The 15,096-nt window shown below is 27.5% G+C and overlaps 1 protein-coding gene across 2 annotated transcripts in view; it reads left to right on the top strand.

Annotated features, from left to right (window-relative positions):
• Positions 1-15,096, top strand: part of LOC100215810 (mucin-2) — a 73,558-nt gene that overhangs the window by 7,958 nt on the left and 50,504 nt on the right. For both annotated transcript variants that reach the window (XM_065810671.1, XM_065810670.1), the window contains exons 2-5: positions 1,782-2,548; positions 7,178-7,412; positions 9,577-9,623; positions 9,770-10,558. In XM_065810671.1, the coding sequence (XP_065666743.1) occupies positions 1,782-2,548; positions 7,178-7,412; positions 9,577-9,623; positions 9,770-10,558 (1,838 nt within the window). The remainder of the gene's footprint in view (positions 1-1,781; positions 2,549-7,177; positions 7,413-9,576; positions 9,624-9,769; positions 10,559-15,096) is intronic.

Genomic DNA, 15,096 nt, shown 5'->3' with positions numbered 1-15,096 from the left:
TCATTGATTTGGTTATAAATTCTTATCAAAAAACTCGAATACTACGAAATAAAAAAATGTAAATTCACTTTATGAAATACTTGTCAAACAGAAAACAATATATTCATCGTGAATCATTAAAAACACCAATAACAAAAAAATCTATAAACTGTGGGGTTTCCTAAGATTCAGTTTTGGGATCCCTGCTATTTCTAATATACATCATGATTTACATTTTTCATCTAATCTATTAAATTTTATTCTATTTGCTGATAACTCCAATCTTTTTTATTCCTATAAATATGTAGAAATTCTTTTTAAAATAGTAAATAAAGATATTGTAAAGAGTAAATGAATGGTTTTTAAAATAAATTATCTTTTGATGTCATTTAAAAAAATTATCATTATTTCATAAACCGAATAAAGTAAAAAATAACCCTCTTATGTTATCAAAAAAACTTATATCAAAAAACAATTATCAGAATTTTTTTGGTGCCAATTTTGATGAAACATTAGTGTGAACCCTCATATAAAATCAACTGAAAGAAAATTTTCAAAAAAAGTGTTTATTTTAAACAAAGTACAGCCATATCTAAATATGGGTTCTCAAAAAAGCCTGTATTTTTTGTTTATAGACTGCCACTTAACCTATGGCAAAATAGTTTAGGCTGGCACAAATCATACTAAATAAGCAAATACAGCAAACAAAAACGTGCCTGCAGAATTGTGTTTGTAACAGTAATTTTGTCAAGGCTACAAGCAGTAAACGAGTTTAAGAGAGAAACAACTTTAGCAACGGATGTTAGAGTGATTTAGATGCCTACCAATGGATTAACCTGTTTATTTAGGATGACAGGAAGAGTATGGTCATTAGATTCAAAAGACGAATAAGAAAAAAAGTTTTTTGCAAATAGTTCTTCTGTATCATTGGGAGAGTAATAAGATCAAGTTTATCTATTACAGAAAAAATCCTAAACTTGGCTATGTTAATGACGTGTTTGTTGCAAAGAGTTCTAATCTAAAATCAGAGATGTTAGATTAGAACTCTTTGCAACAAACACGTGTAATAATTTCAAAGTAAGTATAGGTTTTGTTGTAATGGCTTGTTTCCAATTGTTTAGATAACAACTAAACATTTAAAATTTTTATTTTTTATACCATAATTACTAAGTTTGTAAAAAAGAATTTTGTTGTCCGCTTTATCAATAGAATTTGAGAGATTGATAAATACTCCAAGGGTATTTTTTTTCAAGATTTCAATAACTAATTTTATTTATAGTTTGGTTTCGGAGGTAGGTAAAAAGAATGTTATAAATTAAGTGCTCTAGTATTTTCGAGATGACATGGACTATGGGAATATGGATATAGGTCAATAATTGGATAAAATAGAGTCTCCACTCTTAAATATTGGAATTATGCACCAGTTCGCACTTAAGATAGTTTGCATTTATAATTTTTACATTAAAATTTACTTAAAAAAAAACTTAAAAAAAAAGTTTAAATGTTACTAAGAATTAATTTTACCACTTTAGTTGGCAGTTTTTTAGATTTGAACTTAAGGATTGTTTTAAAATAAGCATCAGTTTCACTACTGATAATCTAAAATATAAGTAATTAAAAAAAAAAGAAAAAGTAGATTTTTATCACTAGAAAACAGAATTAGATCTTCAAAACATTTTTCTAACTTTTATTCTTTGGAATTCGCTAGAACCACATGTAATAAGTTATCAAAATATAAGACATTCTGTCTTGATTGTATTTTTATAACTTATAACATTTATTTAGTTTCAAAATTTTTTTAGCTATGACTATGCAGTTTGTTCCGCATGGAAAGATCATTATTCTACATTTGACGGATATTCTTTCAAATTTAAAGGAACTTGCAGTTATGCCTTAGCCATAGATTGTCGACCAGGTTTTGATGATTATGGAATTCACATTGAGCATGAAGAAAACTGTAAAGTGCAACCATGTAAAAAGTCTATAGGCATATTTCTTGACGATGAATATTATCACATCTCATCTCAAAGTAAAGTTTCGAAAAACAATAAAGCCCTAGTTCTGCCATTTTCAAACAAAGTGGTAACCATCACCCAACGTGCAGATTACACTTTTGCTGAAATTTACGGCGGAAAAATAGCAATAAAATATAATGGCAAAGAGGCTTTTTACATCAATGTTGCTGCAGAATATAGAAATGGTACATGTGGTCTTTGTGGTAATTATAACGGTGAATCTGACGACGATTTAGACTTGAAATCTCCAGAAGTATTTGGTGATAGTTGGGGTAAGCCAAAAGCAGGAGAAACTTGCGAACAAACCGTTCCTGATAAAAATGAATGCGATACATCAGAAATTAACTTTGATAAAAGTTGCGAAAATCAGATAAACAATGCATTCATTGAGTGTATCTCCAGTCTAAATAAAAATCTTTTTCTAGATGTGTGTTCTGAATTAGTTTGCAATAAAAATTTTTCTGATGACAATCTTTGTGAGATACACCAACAGCTCTCTCAGATATGCAAACAGAATGGAATACATGTTGATTGGAGAAGTCAAGATTTTTGTCGTAAGTGGGCTGATTTATTTTGTTATTATGATTTGGTAATATTATTAATTGTTTAATATCTGTGATTATTTATATTGATCATATACTAATATGGGTGGACATGTACTTCAGGCACCCCCTTTAGTAAGTCCGTAAAAAAGTTTTTTACAAAACAAATATTGTCAAAAACCATACCCTAACCAAACCCTAAGCCTGACTCTTAGGGTTAGGTTCAGAGTTTGGCTTAAAGTATGGTTAAGGTATGGCTTTCAATAAAATAAACTTTATTGTTGGGTTTAAGGTAAGAGTATAGTTTTCAATAAATGTTATGCTTAAAACCTGACTCATTTTTTACAAACTTACTAAAGTTAAGCTGTAAATGTATATATATATATATATATATATATATATATATATATATATATATATATATATATATATATATATATATATATATATATATATATATATATATATATATATATATATATATATATATATATATATATATATATATATATATATATATATATATGTATATATATATATATATATATATATATATATATATATATATATATATATATATATATATATATATATATATATATATATATATATATATATATATATATATATATATATATATATGAAATGCAAAATCTAATACATTTTTATCTCTGGGATCAAAAATTAAGGACTCTTTGAACTAGGGACTCCAATTATTTTGTTTTTTATATAATATAATTTTGATGAGTCAGTTGACCAGGGTTTTTAGGGATGAAATTTTAGTCCCTGAAATGCTAAAGTCAAGTATATAAAGTTCCAATTATGCTGTAGAAAATTATAATTATTAATTAAATTTCTTTGCTTAAAAAAGAATTATTTCTCGAGAAGTTTTAAGTTCGATTACTGCACTCAGTTTGTTTCATACTTTTTATATGATTTTCATACTTTTTTTATCATATCTGTTAATTAAAACATTATCATTAAGAAAATGTGTCAGAAAATACTTTCTTCTATAGTTGCATCAGCGCAGGTTTGAGTGTGCTAATATTTGTACCAAGGCATAATTTAGCATCTAGCTATCAGTGCACATCATAGGTTTTGTACACTACATATGCTGTGATTCACCTTTTATATTCTTTAAAAGAAATGTATGCTATTGGCAATGTATACCATAAACACCCTGTTTGTTACAAGCAGCGTAACTCAATACTTTTGTACTTTTACTGGTTTAAAGTTACATAACTGTTGGGTAAGAAATTTTTAACTAATAAACTTATAGAAATAATAACAGTTTGTTAAGAATTGTTTATATGCTGATATAAAATGGAAAAAAACCCCGAAGTTATGGAGTCCCAACAACTTTTACAACAGGCAAGACAACAGACCCTGGGTTAAAACAGGGACTCTTGGACTACCACTTTGCATCCCTATATATATAGACATATATATATATATATATATATATATATATATATATATATATATATATATATATATATATATATATATATATATACAGGGACTCTTGGACTACAACTTTGCATCCCTATATACACTGAGGCATATTCGTTTAGACGCATCAATTTTTTTCTCTTTATCTTAATTTTTTTCTATGTATTGTCAACTGATATGCATGCAAGTTATTATCAAAATAATTGTTGTGTTGTGGGCTAATGAAAACCACAAAAAAAATTTTTCTACGTGTCTTTATTAACATGAGAGTATGTTTGATTTACAAAAGCACGTTTTTTAACTGGAATATATCTATAGACGCAATTAGGTTAATAACGGTAATTATTGATTTTTAATCACTTTTACACAAATAAATTGATAAATTTTAGTGTTATTTGATCTTTTGCTCTGTCAGTATCATTTTTATTTTGTACAACATGGTCAGATCTTCCAATTTTAGAAAAATTGGAAGATCTGACCATGTTGTACAAAACTACATTGCAAAAGGTGACAACTACGGAGTAAAAAAAGCAACAAACGGCAACAAAGTATTAACAAATTGGCAAATTAATCGAATTCGCTTCGAAGCAACCAAAAATACATTGAATGCAACACAAATAAAGGATACATTATTATTTCCTGTCACCAATAAACATGTTGCACATATTCTACGTACAACACCAAACGTAAAGTGGAAGAAACCACACCAAAAACAATGTTAAATTAACACCATAAAGTTGCTAGATTACAGTTTGCTAAAAACCATATGAATTGGACTCATGGGTGGCAAAACGTAATATTTTCAGATGAAAAAAAGTTCAGTTTAGATGGTCCGGACACTTACAGTTGTTATTGGCATGATCTAAGAGGAATAAATTACCAACAAACAAAACGAAATTATGGAGGAGGAAGTTTAATGGTTTGGAGTGGATTTTCTTATTCAGGAAAATTGACTCTGTGTTGTGGTTTACCTAAAATGAACTCGATAAAGTATACAGAAATGTTGGATGATGTTCTCATAACTTATATGGATGAAAACATGGACGATAATGCCATATTTCAGCAAGATAATGCTGCAATTCACACATCTAGGCATTCTATGAAATGGTTCAAAGACCACAACATCCCGGTTCTTGAATGGCCAGCTTGTAGCCCGGACTTAAATCCAATTGAGAACGTGTGGGGAATGCTATCAAGAAAAGTTTATGACGCTAAAGCAGCCGGACACCAATTTAAAACTGTTACAGAGTTAAAGTGTAAAATCCTTGAAGCATGGTCTGAGTCGGATCAAACTACACTTCAACGAATAGTGGAGTCAATGAAAGGCAGAATTTTTGAAGTGATCCAGTGTAATGGAGGACATACGCATTACTAATTTTCATCTTTTAATGTCAAAAATATGACTGCGTCTATAGATATATTCCAATTAAAAAATGTACTTTTGTATATCAAACATACTCTCATGTTAATAAAGACACATAGAAAATTTTTTTTTGTGATTTTTATTTACCCACAACACAACAATTATTTTGATAATAACTTGCATGCATATCAGTTGACACTTTATAGAAAAAAATTAAGACAAAGAGAAAAAAATTGATGCGTCTAAACGAATATGCCTCAGTGTATATAGACACACACACACAGATATATATATATATATATATATATATATATATATATATATATATATATATATATATATATATATATATATATATATATATATATATATATATATATATATATATATATATATATATATATATATATATATATATATATATATATATATACAGGGACTCTTGGACTACAACTTTGTATCCCTATATATATAGACACATATATATATATATATATATATATATATATATATATATATATATATATATATATATATATATATATATATATATATATATATATATATATATATATATATATATAGATTTTGCCTTTTCATATATATATATATTTATTCATTTTATTTAAGAATTACTCCAACAAGATGCACATATGTGAAAATCAGCCATGTAGCTTTGAAACTTTAACCACAACTAATGAAAATCATTTTTGTAAAATCCAAAAATGGGATAATTTGGCCACTTAACAAAAAAACATTTAAACCACAAAACATTGCAATACATGTTTATCAAATTAAAGGAAGTCACAAAACTTTTTTTATTTGATAATCATCAAATAAAATGCAAAAAAATTGATAAGAGCTATAAATTTGTGAACTTTATTCAAGAATTACTCATACAAGATGCACATTAAATGTGAAGATCAGCAATATGGCTTTAAAACTTTAACTAAAGATTAATGGTAATTATTTTTGAAAAGTCTAAATATGGTGTAGTTAAGCCACTTAACAAAAAAACCTAATTTAAACAGCAAAACATTGCAGTACACGTTTATGAAATTAAAGGAAGTATGTTGCAAAGGTAAATCAATCTTTAAATATTATCTGGATGCCTTGCGACTTTTCTGTAATTTATTTTCTTAGAGCCAGGTTTTTGCTGAGATTAGTCTTATCATAGTTCATTACATTAGAAGAACCATGTTCTTGGTCAGTTTGTGCAGATTGTTGAAAAAAAACAAAACAACAAGTTGCTCTTCATTTGCAGCTGTACAAGTCCTTAAAATGTTCTGACCAATTCTCAATAAAATTTGATTGTGGTGTCTTTTCAAAAATCTGTAAGCCTGATCTTACCTAGTTCACTTTTGTTTGTCAAGAATTTAAACTTATAATGAAGTGTCTTAATGCAGCCAGATCCTTAGGCTTTTCATCCTAATGATGAAGTGCTTTGTCATAGCTCAGTTTTGAGCAATGACAGGTTGGTCTACTTCTTTATTATCAGAAATAGCAGTTCAACAACAATGGCCTTCTTAGCCTTGTCCTCTATGGGATAGTTACTGTTTCTGTGTAACCTTCCTTTAGTTTGTATGTGCATGGCATATTGCAACTGATTATTAAAAAAAAAACACCATATTATTCCAATTTTTAAAATGGCCTATTTACCCCACTTACCTTGAGGTAAATGCTTTAAAGTGAATTTACCTAATTAGCTCGTAGAGGTTGGGTTATAATTTTGGTCAAATTGCCCCTCATATATTGCATGGCAGTTTTAAAATCTGAAAAGATAAATAATCTAATATTTATATGATGATATTATTTTATTTTTACAGCAAGAATTTGCCCGACTAGTTTTGTGTATATGGAATGTGGTCCAGTTTGTATTTCAACTTGTGACAAAAATGGAATAAATAAATTATGCAAGGAAGGATGTTTAGAAGGTTGTTACTGTCCACAAAATACAGCTTTATCAAATGGAAAATGTGTACCCACTGGAGAATGTCATTGTGAACATAATGGTCATCAATACAATCATGGTGAACAGATACTTTCACATTGTGATCAATGGTATTATTAAGCAGTTTATATTTTTTTTAAATTATAAGTTTTAAATCAAAATAAACTTATTTTTACTTTTTTTAAATTTATTTTGTTTTTTCAGTTCAAAGTTTGTTTTCAGTTCAAAACTTTTGAAATTTAGTAGTAGTAGTTCAATAAATAATAAATAAAAAAAAATTCATATATTAGAAAACACACTCAGTTAATAATTATATAAGAATTTAATTCAAATTTCAAACAATTTAAATACAATAAAGAACATTGTAGATGTGTGTTTAAAAAAGTTATTTTATAAACCTTCCCAGGAAACATGTGTGGTTTTTCTATAATTATTTTTTTTATTATATGATATTATTTTTTATTATATATATTTATTTGTTCATTGGTATTCGCATATTTAGCTTATTTGGATAAGGCGTTTACTTTATACACAGAATGTCCGTGGTTCCATTTCTATCACTTCCTAAAATTTTTTATTTTTTTACCCGCCCCCTACATCTTGGTCTACTTCACATGTTATTTGTGAACTATACGTAAACTATTAATAATAACTGCATTACAGTTATTAATAATTAAAATTTATAATTACATATCAATTGTTAATAATAATTATTAAAAATCACATAACAATTATTAATGATAATTAATAATAGATTAATAATAGAACTATGTGCACTGAGTCAAATGTAAAAAAGCAACAGGTATCCAAAATTATAAAGCGCTAAAAGATTGGGGATAAAAAAAGTACAGGAATAGAAAGGTAATATGAAACAATTAAGGCTATGAGGAAAATGTTTAGACGACATGGCCTAATTTAAGCTTCAAAACTATGTATATATGAATGTGTGTTTTGCTTAGAAAATAAACTGAGATGCTTAAATAGTATAAGAAATCTGAATGTGAAGAGATGTGTATCATTCAAAAACATACAACAGAAAGATTTTTATATACAAAAAAGAAAAGATAAATGGTTACATAGCAAATATATGACCAGCGGTGCTTAAGAGAAAAAACAATAGATGAATGGTTAGTGGTGGGATTCGAACAATGGTCATTCCATGTATGAAGCAAACGTCCTATCCAAACATGCTATTACTGCGATTACCAATGAACAAATAAATATAATCATATAATAAAAAAATTATACAGAAAAATATACGCATGCATTACATAGACATATTTATCTCTAAACTATTTAATAAGGACTTTACTGAGTTGTTTTCCTGCCTGCTGGAAAATGGCATCTATTGTTTCAATTTTCAAAAACTCTGGTGAACATTCTGACCCCTCCAGTTATCGTCCGATCAGTCTTCTTTCTGTTATTAGCAAGGTCTTTGAGTCTTTGATAAACAAATTTCTCACATCCCATCTTGAGTCAAATTACTTACTGTCACACAATCAGTATGGTTTTTGATCCTCTTGCTCTAACTACTGTAACTAAACGATTTTATCATGTATTGGATGGATTATTTCCAGTATATTCATTATTTTCAGTAACTTCTGGGGTACCTCAAGGTTCTATCCTTGATCCTGTTTTGTTTCTTATCTACATTAATGATCTTCTTGACAACCTTAGATCTACAATAGCTCTTTTTGTTGATGACTCAACTTTATACTGCTGTCTTGACAAAAAGTCTTCTCCTTTTGATGGCTTAGAACAGGCAGCCGATCTTGAATCTGATCTCATTTCTGTAACAGAATAGGGCTCACAGTGGCTTGTAAATTTTAACTCCAACAAAACTCAGTTATTTACTGAGTTAGTTAAAAACTTCACACACAAATACATACAAAAATCAATGGTTGTATTTGTTTACTTATTTGATTTTTTTATTATTTTTTGAATATAATAAAAAAAATAAAAAGTAAATTGTTAAACTTAGAATTGTCTGGTTCTTAATTAAAAAAACTGTTAAATCTAAACAAACTTTACAAACACCTTTCTTATTTATTTTCATTTGTTTCTTATATATTTGCTTATATTTATATAATCTCAAAGACAATTTAAAGAAACATAGGTTCTAACATCAATATATTTGTTTAAACTTTAATCACGATGTTTTCGAAGCATCTTGATCAAATTTTGATCAAAAAGTTTGAAAAAAAAGTTAAATTTATTTGTAAATATATTTGTTGTTACATGTTTCATTAATTTTTTTTTTAATTTTTATTTTAGCACTTGTTTTGGTGGTAAATGGAATTGTAATGCAACTGAATGTAGTGGTATGTTATCATTTTTTGCTAATAATAATAATAATGTTATGTTCAAGTTATAGTTGAACAAATCTGTTCAACTTTATTTATGAGATTATCCTCCATAATATTTCCTTTTTTTCTCTTTAAATTATTAAATTACTTTAAATTTTTAGGTCATGCATTTCTTTATGGAGATGGTCATGTGACAACTTATGATGGAAAAGAGTATGATTATCCTGGTCTACGTCGTTATACATTCACTCAAGATGACAGTGGATTGTTTACTGTTGAACTTGATAGATGTGCTTGTAAAGAAAAAGACTGTTTTATGAATGTTTATATTTCTTTTAAAGCCATGCCCATAATATTTTCACATAATAAATACAATTTTACAGTCTCAGTTAATGGTTTAAAGGTAAATGTTCCATTCATCTCTGATCGTGGTTTTTCAATTGCGCATAGTTCAAATATATTTTTAAATTTTAAAAGCATAGTTGGTTTTGAAGTTTTATGGGATGGTAGATCAAGATTGTATGTGACTGCACCAGGTAGTTTTAAAAATAAAATGTCCGGCCTTGCTGGGGACTTCAATTTAAAATCAGTTGATGATTTTAAAACTTCTAGTAAAGATCTTGCACATTTTGCGGTGGATTTTGCAAACTCGTGGACTTATGCTCAAGATAACTGTTCCTTGATTGATGTTGATTATCGGTTAACAAATTGCGAAAAGAATCATCAAATTGCATCATATGCAAAAACAGTTTGTTCTCAATTGTTATCAAGTGAATTCTCTTTATGCCACAAAGTTGTTGATCCCACTCAGTATGTGGAGAACTGTTTAGAAGATGTTTGTGGCTGTAACGGACGACAAGAATGTTTATGTGATGTTTTAACTGCATATTCTAGACAGTGTTCGCTTAATGGAGTTGTTTTAAAAGAGTGGAGAAATAATTCTTATTGTAGTAAGCATTTTTTTAAACTAATTTAGTTAAATGTTTAAAAATATTTTTATTTTCATTTGTTTTAGGTGCTAGGTATTTTTATTCATAAACAATTAATTTTTTTTTACAAAAATGTGTGAATAAAAGCAAATAACATATAATTACATATAATTTATGCATTCAAATTTATAATTTATGCATTTAAATTTAAAGTTTATGCATTTAAATTTATAATTTATGCATTTAAATTTATAATTACAGACATCCTGAACTACTCTGAACCATTTTATTAAAAAGAGGATTGATAAAAAGTTTGTAAATTATTTCTACCTGACATCTACCTGACATCTACAATCAATAAAACATAGTAACAATAAGTATTAGTAAAAGTTGTATAAATTTAATTTTTTAACTTTCTCCATGAATTTTTGCAAACTTTTTTTAAGCAAATACAATTCAAAACATAATTAGGGTGGCATATTTTTTTAAAGTCATAATCTATGCTTAGAGGACGCTTTTTTCTTCCTTTGATTTTTACAGATCAGACAACTGCAAATTTGTAGTAACACATTAAGGGATTAGTTATGATTGAGTCAAAGTTATAATGTTTAGGCACAGGGTTTTCTTTTCTTTTGTTCAGCTTTCCACTTCCAAAAGCTACAGTGATAAAAGTTAGTGATAAAAGCTACAGGTTCTTGATATTATTATGCTGAAATTATTTTTTATCAAATTTAATCATATAATCTGTTGAATCAGTTTTCATTATACAAAACAGATTTTCTGTACTGATAGTGCATTTTTCTGTACTCATCATGCATTTTCCCGCACCCATTATGCATTTTGGAAAATAATGGCATTTTTGTAGCTCAGAACTTATATATAACTTATACATTTTCGAGTAGATATTTTTTTTTTATCAGTGGTTACATTTGACCCTGAGATATTGTATCAAACACTTTTTTTATGTTGATAAAGATAATAACTTGTAGTCTCTTATTAATCTTAATAAGGATAGTGAAAACAAGTTGTGTGTATTTTTTTGTTCACTATCCAAAGTTTGTTTTTTTGCTAAAATAAATCACGTGTCCTCATATATGCATAAAAATAAATTTCTGTTAGTTATAGAAAGTTTTTATTTAAAAAAGTTAATAGCCATGGCTCTACAGTTGTGTGTTAATGTACATTTTCATATTTTTTGTTCAAATTATAAAAACAAATATATTGTTAATCGGTATTGAAAAAGTTATTGAAAAACAATAATGTAACTAATGCTATGCAATATGAACCACATGACGCATCAGGCCTTGTTTTAAATAAAAAATGCAATAGCCTAATGTGAATTTGACATCATAAAATTATCATTATTTTTTTATTTTTTAAATACATTAATTTTTTTAAATTACTGCAATAATATTAATAACAGCAAAACAATTTATATATTATTTAACTTCTTTTTTATTATTACTTCAAGGGAATATTTATTTTCTTTTATATTTTTTTAATATTAAATAATTAAATTTAATATTACATTTTTAAAAATGTTTGATATTAACAAGTTTCTTTCTTTTCTCAACATTTGCATTAATGAATTAAAATATGTTAAATTTTTGAATTTTTAAATGATTATTTCTTAAATTTCTAATTGCGGCTTTGCAACTAAAAATGATTTTTTATTTTATAAAATTAGCGCATAACAATTAAAAAAATTGCGTTAATTTATTTACTTTATTTATTAAAAGTTTATTATTTTATTAACGATTTTGTTGCATAAGCAAAGATTATTTTTCCAAACACCATTTGTTAAAATTATATTGCTGAATTTATCATTTATTAGAAAATGATCACTGTGATTTAACTTTATAAAAACTCATTATAAAAAAGAAAGTTTAACTTACGTTTTGTGCAAATTTTTGCTGCAGCCGTTTATTTAAAATTTAATTTTGAGTAAAAAAAAATGTTTAGAATGGAAAACCGAAGAAAACAATTGCGATAAAAAATGTTTAGAATGGAAAACCGAAGAAAACAATTGCGATAAAAAATGCTTAGAATGGAAAACCGAAGAAATAGGATAAAATAAAAAATAAAAATAAAATAAAAAGGAGCTAATTTTTCTTTTAAGAACAAATAAAATTTAACTTAAATAAACTTAAATATATTTTTTAAACCAAATGATCTTTGTTTCAAGCTTAAAGTATTAGCGTTTTTCAAGCGAAAAAATCAATCATTACAAATTTTAATTTTATTTGAGTTTTTTTCATCGGTAAATAGCGCTTATATCTAACATTCAAACTTTTCTAACAAATATTTTTGCATAATCGTCTTTCAAAAGTTAATGTTTTTATTTTTTAAATTAATTACTTCTTTTATCTTACCGCTTATAGAATAATTTAAAAGTTAAAAAATGATAAAAGTTGCTTAACTAAAATCGCTTACTGCTTATGTAAAATTGCTTAAGGCGTAAATAAATTGCTCTATGCGTAGCATTTTAAAACCAGGTCTGTGACGTGATAATCAAAATTAATAAATCAAAACCAACCATTTAAAGAAAGGCTTTTTAATAAGTATAATTTTTTAAGTCACTTCAAACCAAAAAACAATGACAGGATTGAATTTTTTGACAAACTTCCAAAGTCCATAATCTATATAACATAGCTAGTGTGATTTTCCGTCCTAAATCTGTTACAATTTATTATCTGCAATTAAGTTACTTGTTTTTGATGAGATGTAGTTAGTACTAACTGGGACTATAGCCCTAGGTCAGCAGTTCTCAACCTTTACATTGCCATGGCCCTTTTAATACAACCCCTAAGATATAGCGATCCCAACTGTTAAATTATTTACGCTCAAAGGCCTAAGTAACTGTACTTTTGCTATTGTTATAATATAAAATTATATATCGCAATATAAATTTCCGCATATACAGGAATTATTTTCATTGTGAAAAACTGAACATAGCTAAAGTTTTATCACAAAACAATATGTAGTTACATTTTGTTCAAAATAGATTTCTAATTATAATTAAATTACAAGTAAATTAATTTTATCTTTATGACTTGCATTTATATTTACTTTTCTATATCACGTATTCACCATATTCATGTTGCATACTTATGTGAAAATTTGAAAAGCATGACGTATTATGGATAACAGTCTCATTTACAATACACTGCAAATGACTACATTCCTACAATATTCTTGCGTGATGAAATTTTGTCTGCAAACATGTGCAAATATTCTTTCACAGAAATTATCATTGTATTCCGTTTGTCAGGCTCAATGCTATTTTCCTCATAAAAAGCAGATAAGGTTGGCAACATGTAAATTTTATTTTCATTCAATTTTGTTTGCCAAAGCTCAAGTTTCATTTGGAAGGATCGGATTTTTTCAGACAAATCAAGGCATGTTGCATTTGGTCCTTGAAGTGATAAATTTAACTCATTCAAGATGGCAAAGATGTCAACAAGATAGGCTGTTTTCTGTAATTCACTTTCATTGCTATAAAATGCTTTGAATTGCGGTTTTGCTTTCTGATTAAAAAACTGTTTTAGTTTATCACGAAGATCAAAAACACGCTTTAAACTTTTCCTCTCGACAATTCTGCTATTTTACACTGATCTCACTTCAGTGTAAAATAGCAGAACATTGTTAGTCGCATCCAACTCGTTACAAAGTTTTGAAAATATTTGACTATTTAAAGCACTCACTTTCACGAAATTGACAGAACCAATGATACTCTTCATTACTTCTTGTAACTCTTGTGGCAGTGTTTTCATTGCTAATATTTGTCGATGAATCATGCAGTGAGTTCCAATGACATTTGTTGACTCATTCTGTACCAAACGTTGAAATCCAGACCAACATCCTAGCATACTTGGAGCACCATCTGTGCAGACACCACAAATATCTTCCCAAGAGATATTATAATTTTTCAGTAATGAACTAACTTTGTCAAATGCATCACGTGCAGTAGTAGTAGTTTCAAGATATTTGCAAAAGAGAAACTTGTCTTTAAAAACGCCATCATTTCTAAACCTCACGTATACCAGTAGTTGTGAACAATTTGCAACGTCTGTGGATTCATCAAGTTGGATGCTAAATATTGGAAGTGGAGCATATTTAATTTCCTGGAATATCTGATCAATAAAATCAGCAGATAATCAATAAACAATAATGTCAGCTATCCTCCTGTGAACAGTATCATTAGACAAGGAAATTGCATTCAGTTTATTAACATATTCGGTTCCAATCATAACTCTAATAATGTCTTTGGCCGCTGGCAGCAGCAACTTTTCGGCAATGTTGTGAGGTTTTATAGCTCTGGCGGTTCTGAGAGATACTAAATAAGAAGCTTCAACAGCCAATATGTTTTGTTTATGATACTTGCCACTAGAGTCAATTCTGGCTTTCTTGACTCCCTCAGCTTTACATCTAAAATTCTGGATGTCCTTATCGGCATAGCTCAGATGCTTGCTATCAAAATGACATTTCAGTTTGTTGTTCGGCTTCATAGATTCGGCTGATAGAACTTCATAACAAATAACGCACTGGGGTTTCTCAAT

This window comes from Hydra vulgaris, chromosome 11 (genome assembly GCF_038396675.1).
Source record: "Hydra vulgaris chromosome 11, alternate assembly HydraT2T_AEP".
Taxonomy (NCBI): domain Eukaryota; kingdom Metazoa; phylum Cnidaria; class Hydrozoa; order Anthoathecata; family Hydridae; genus Hydra; species Hydra vulgaris.
This window is presented reverse-complemented; position numbering and strand designations above follow the sequence as displayed.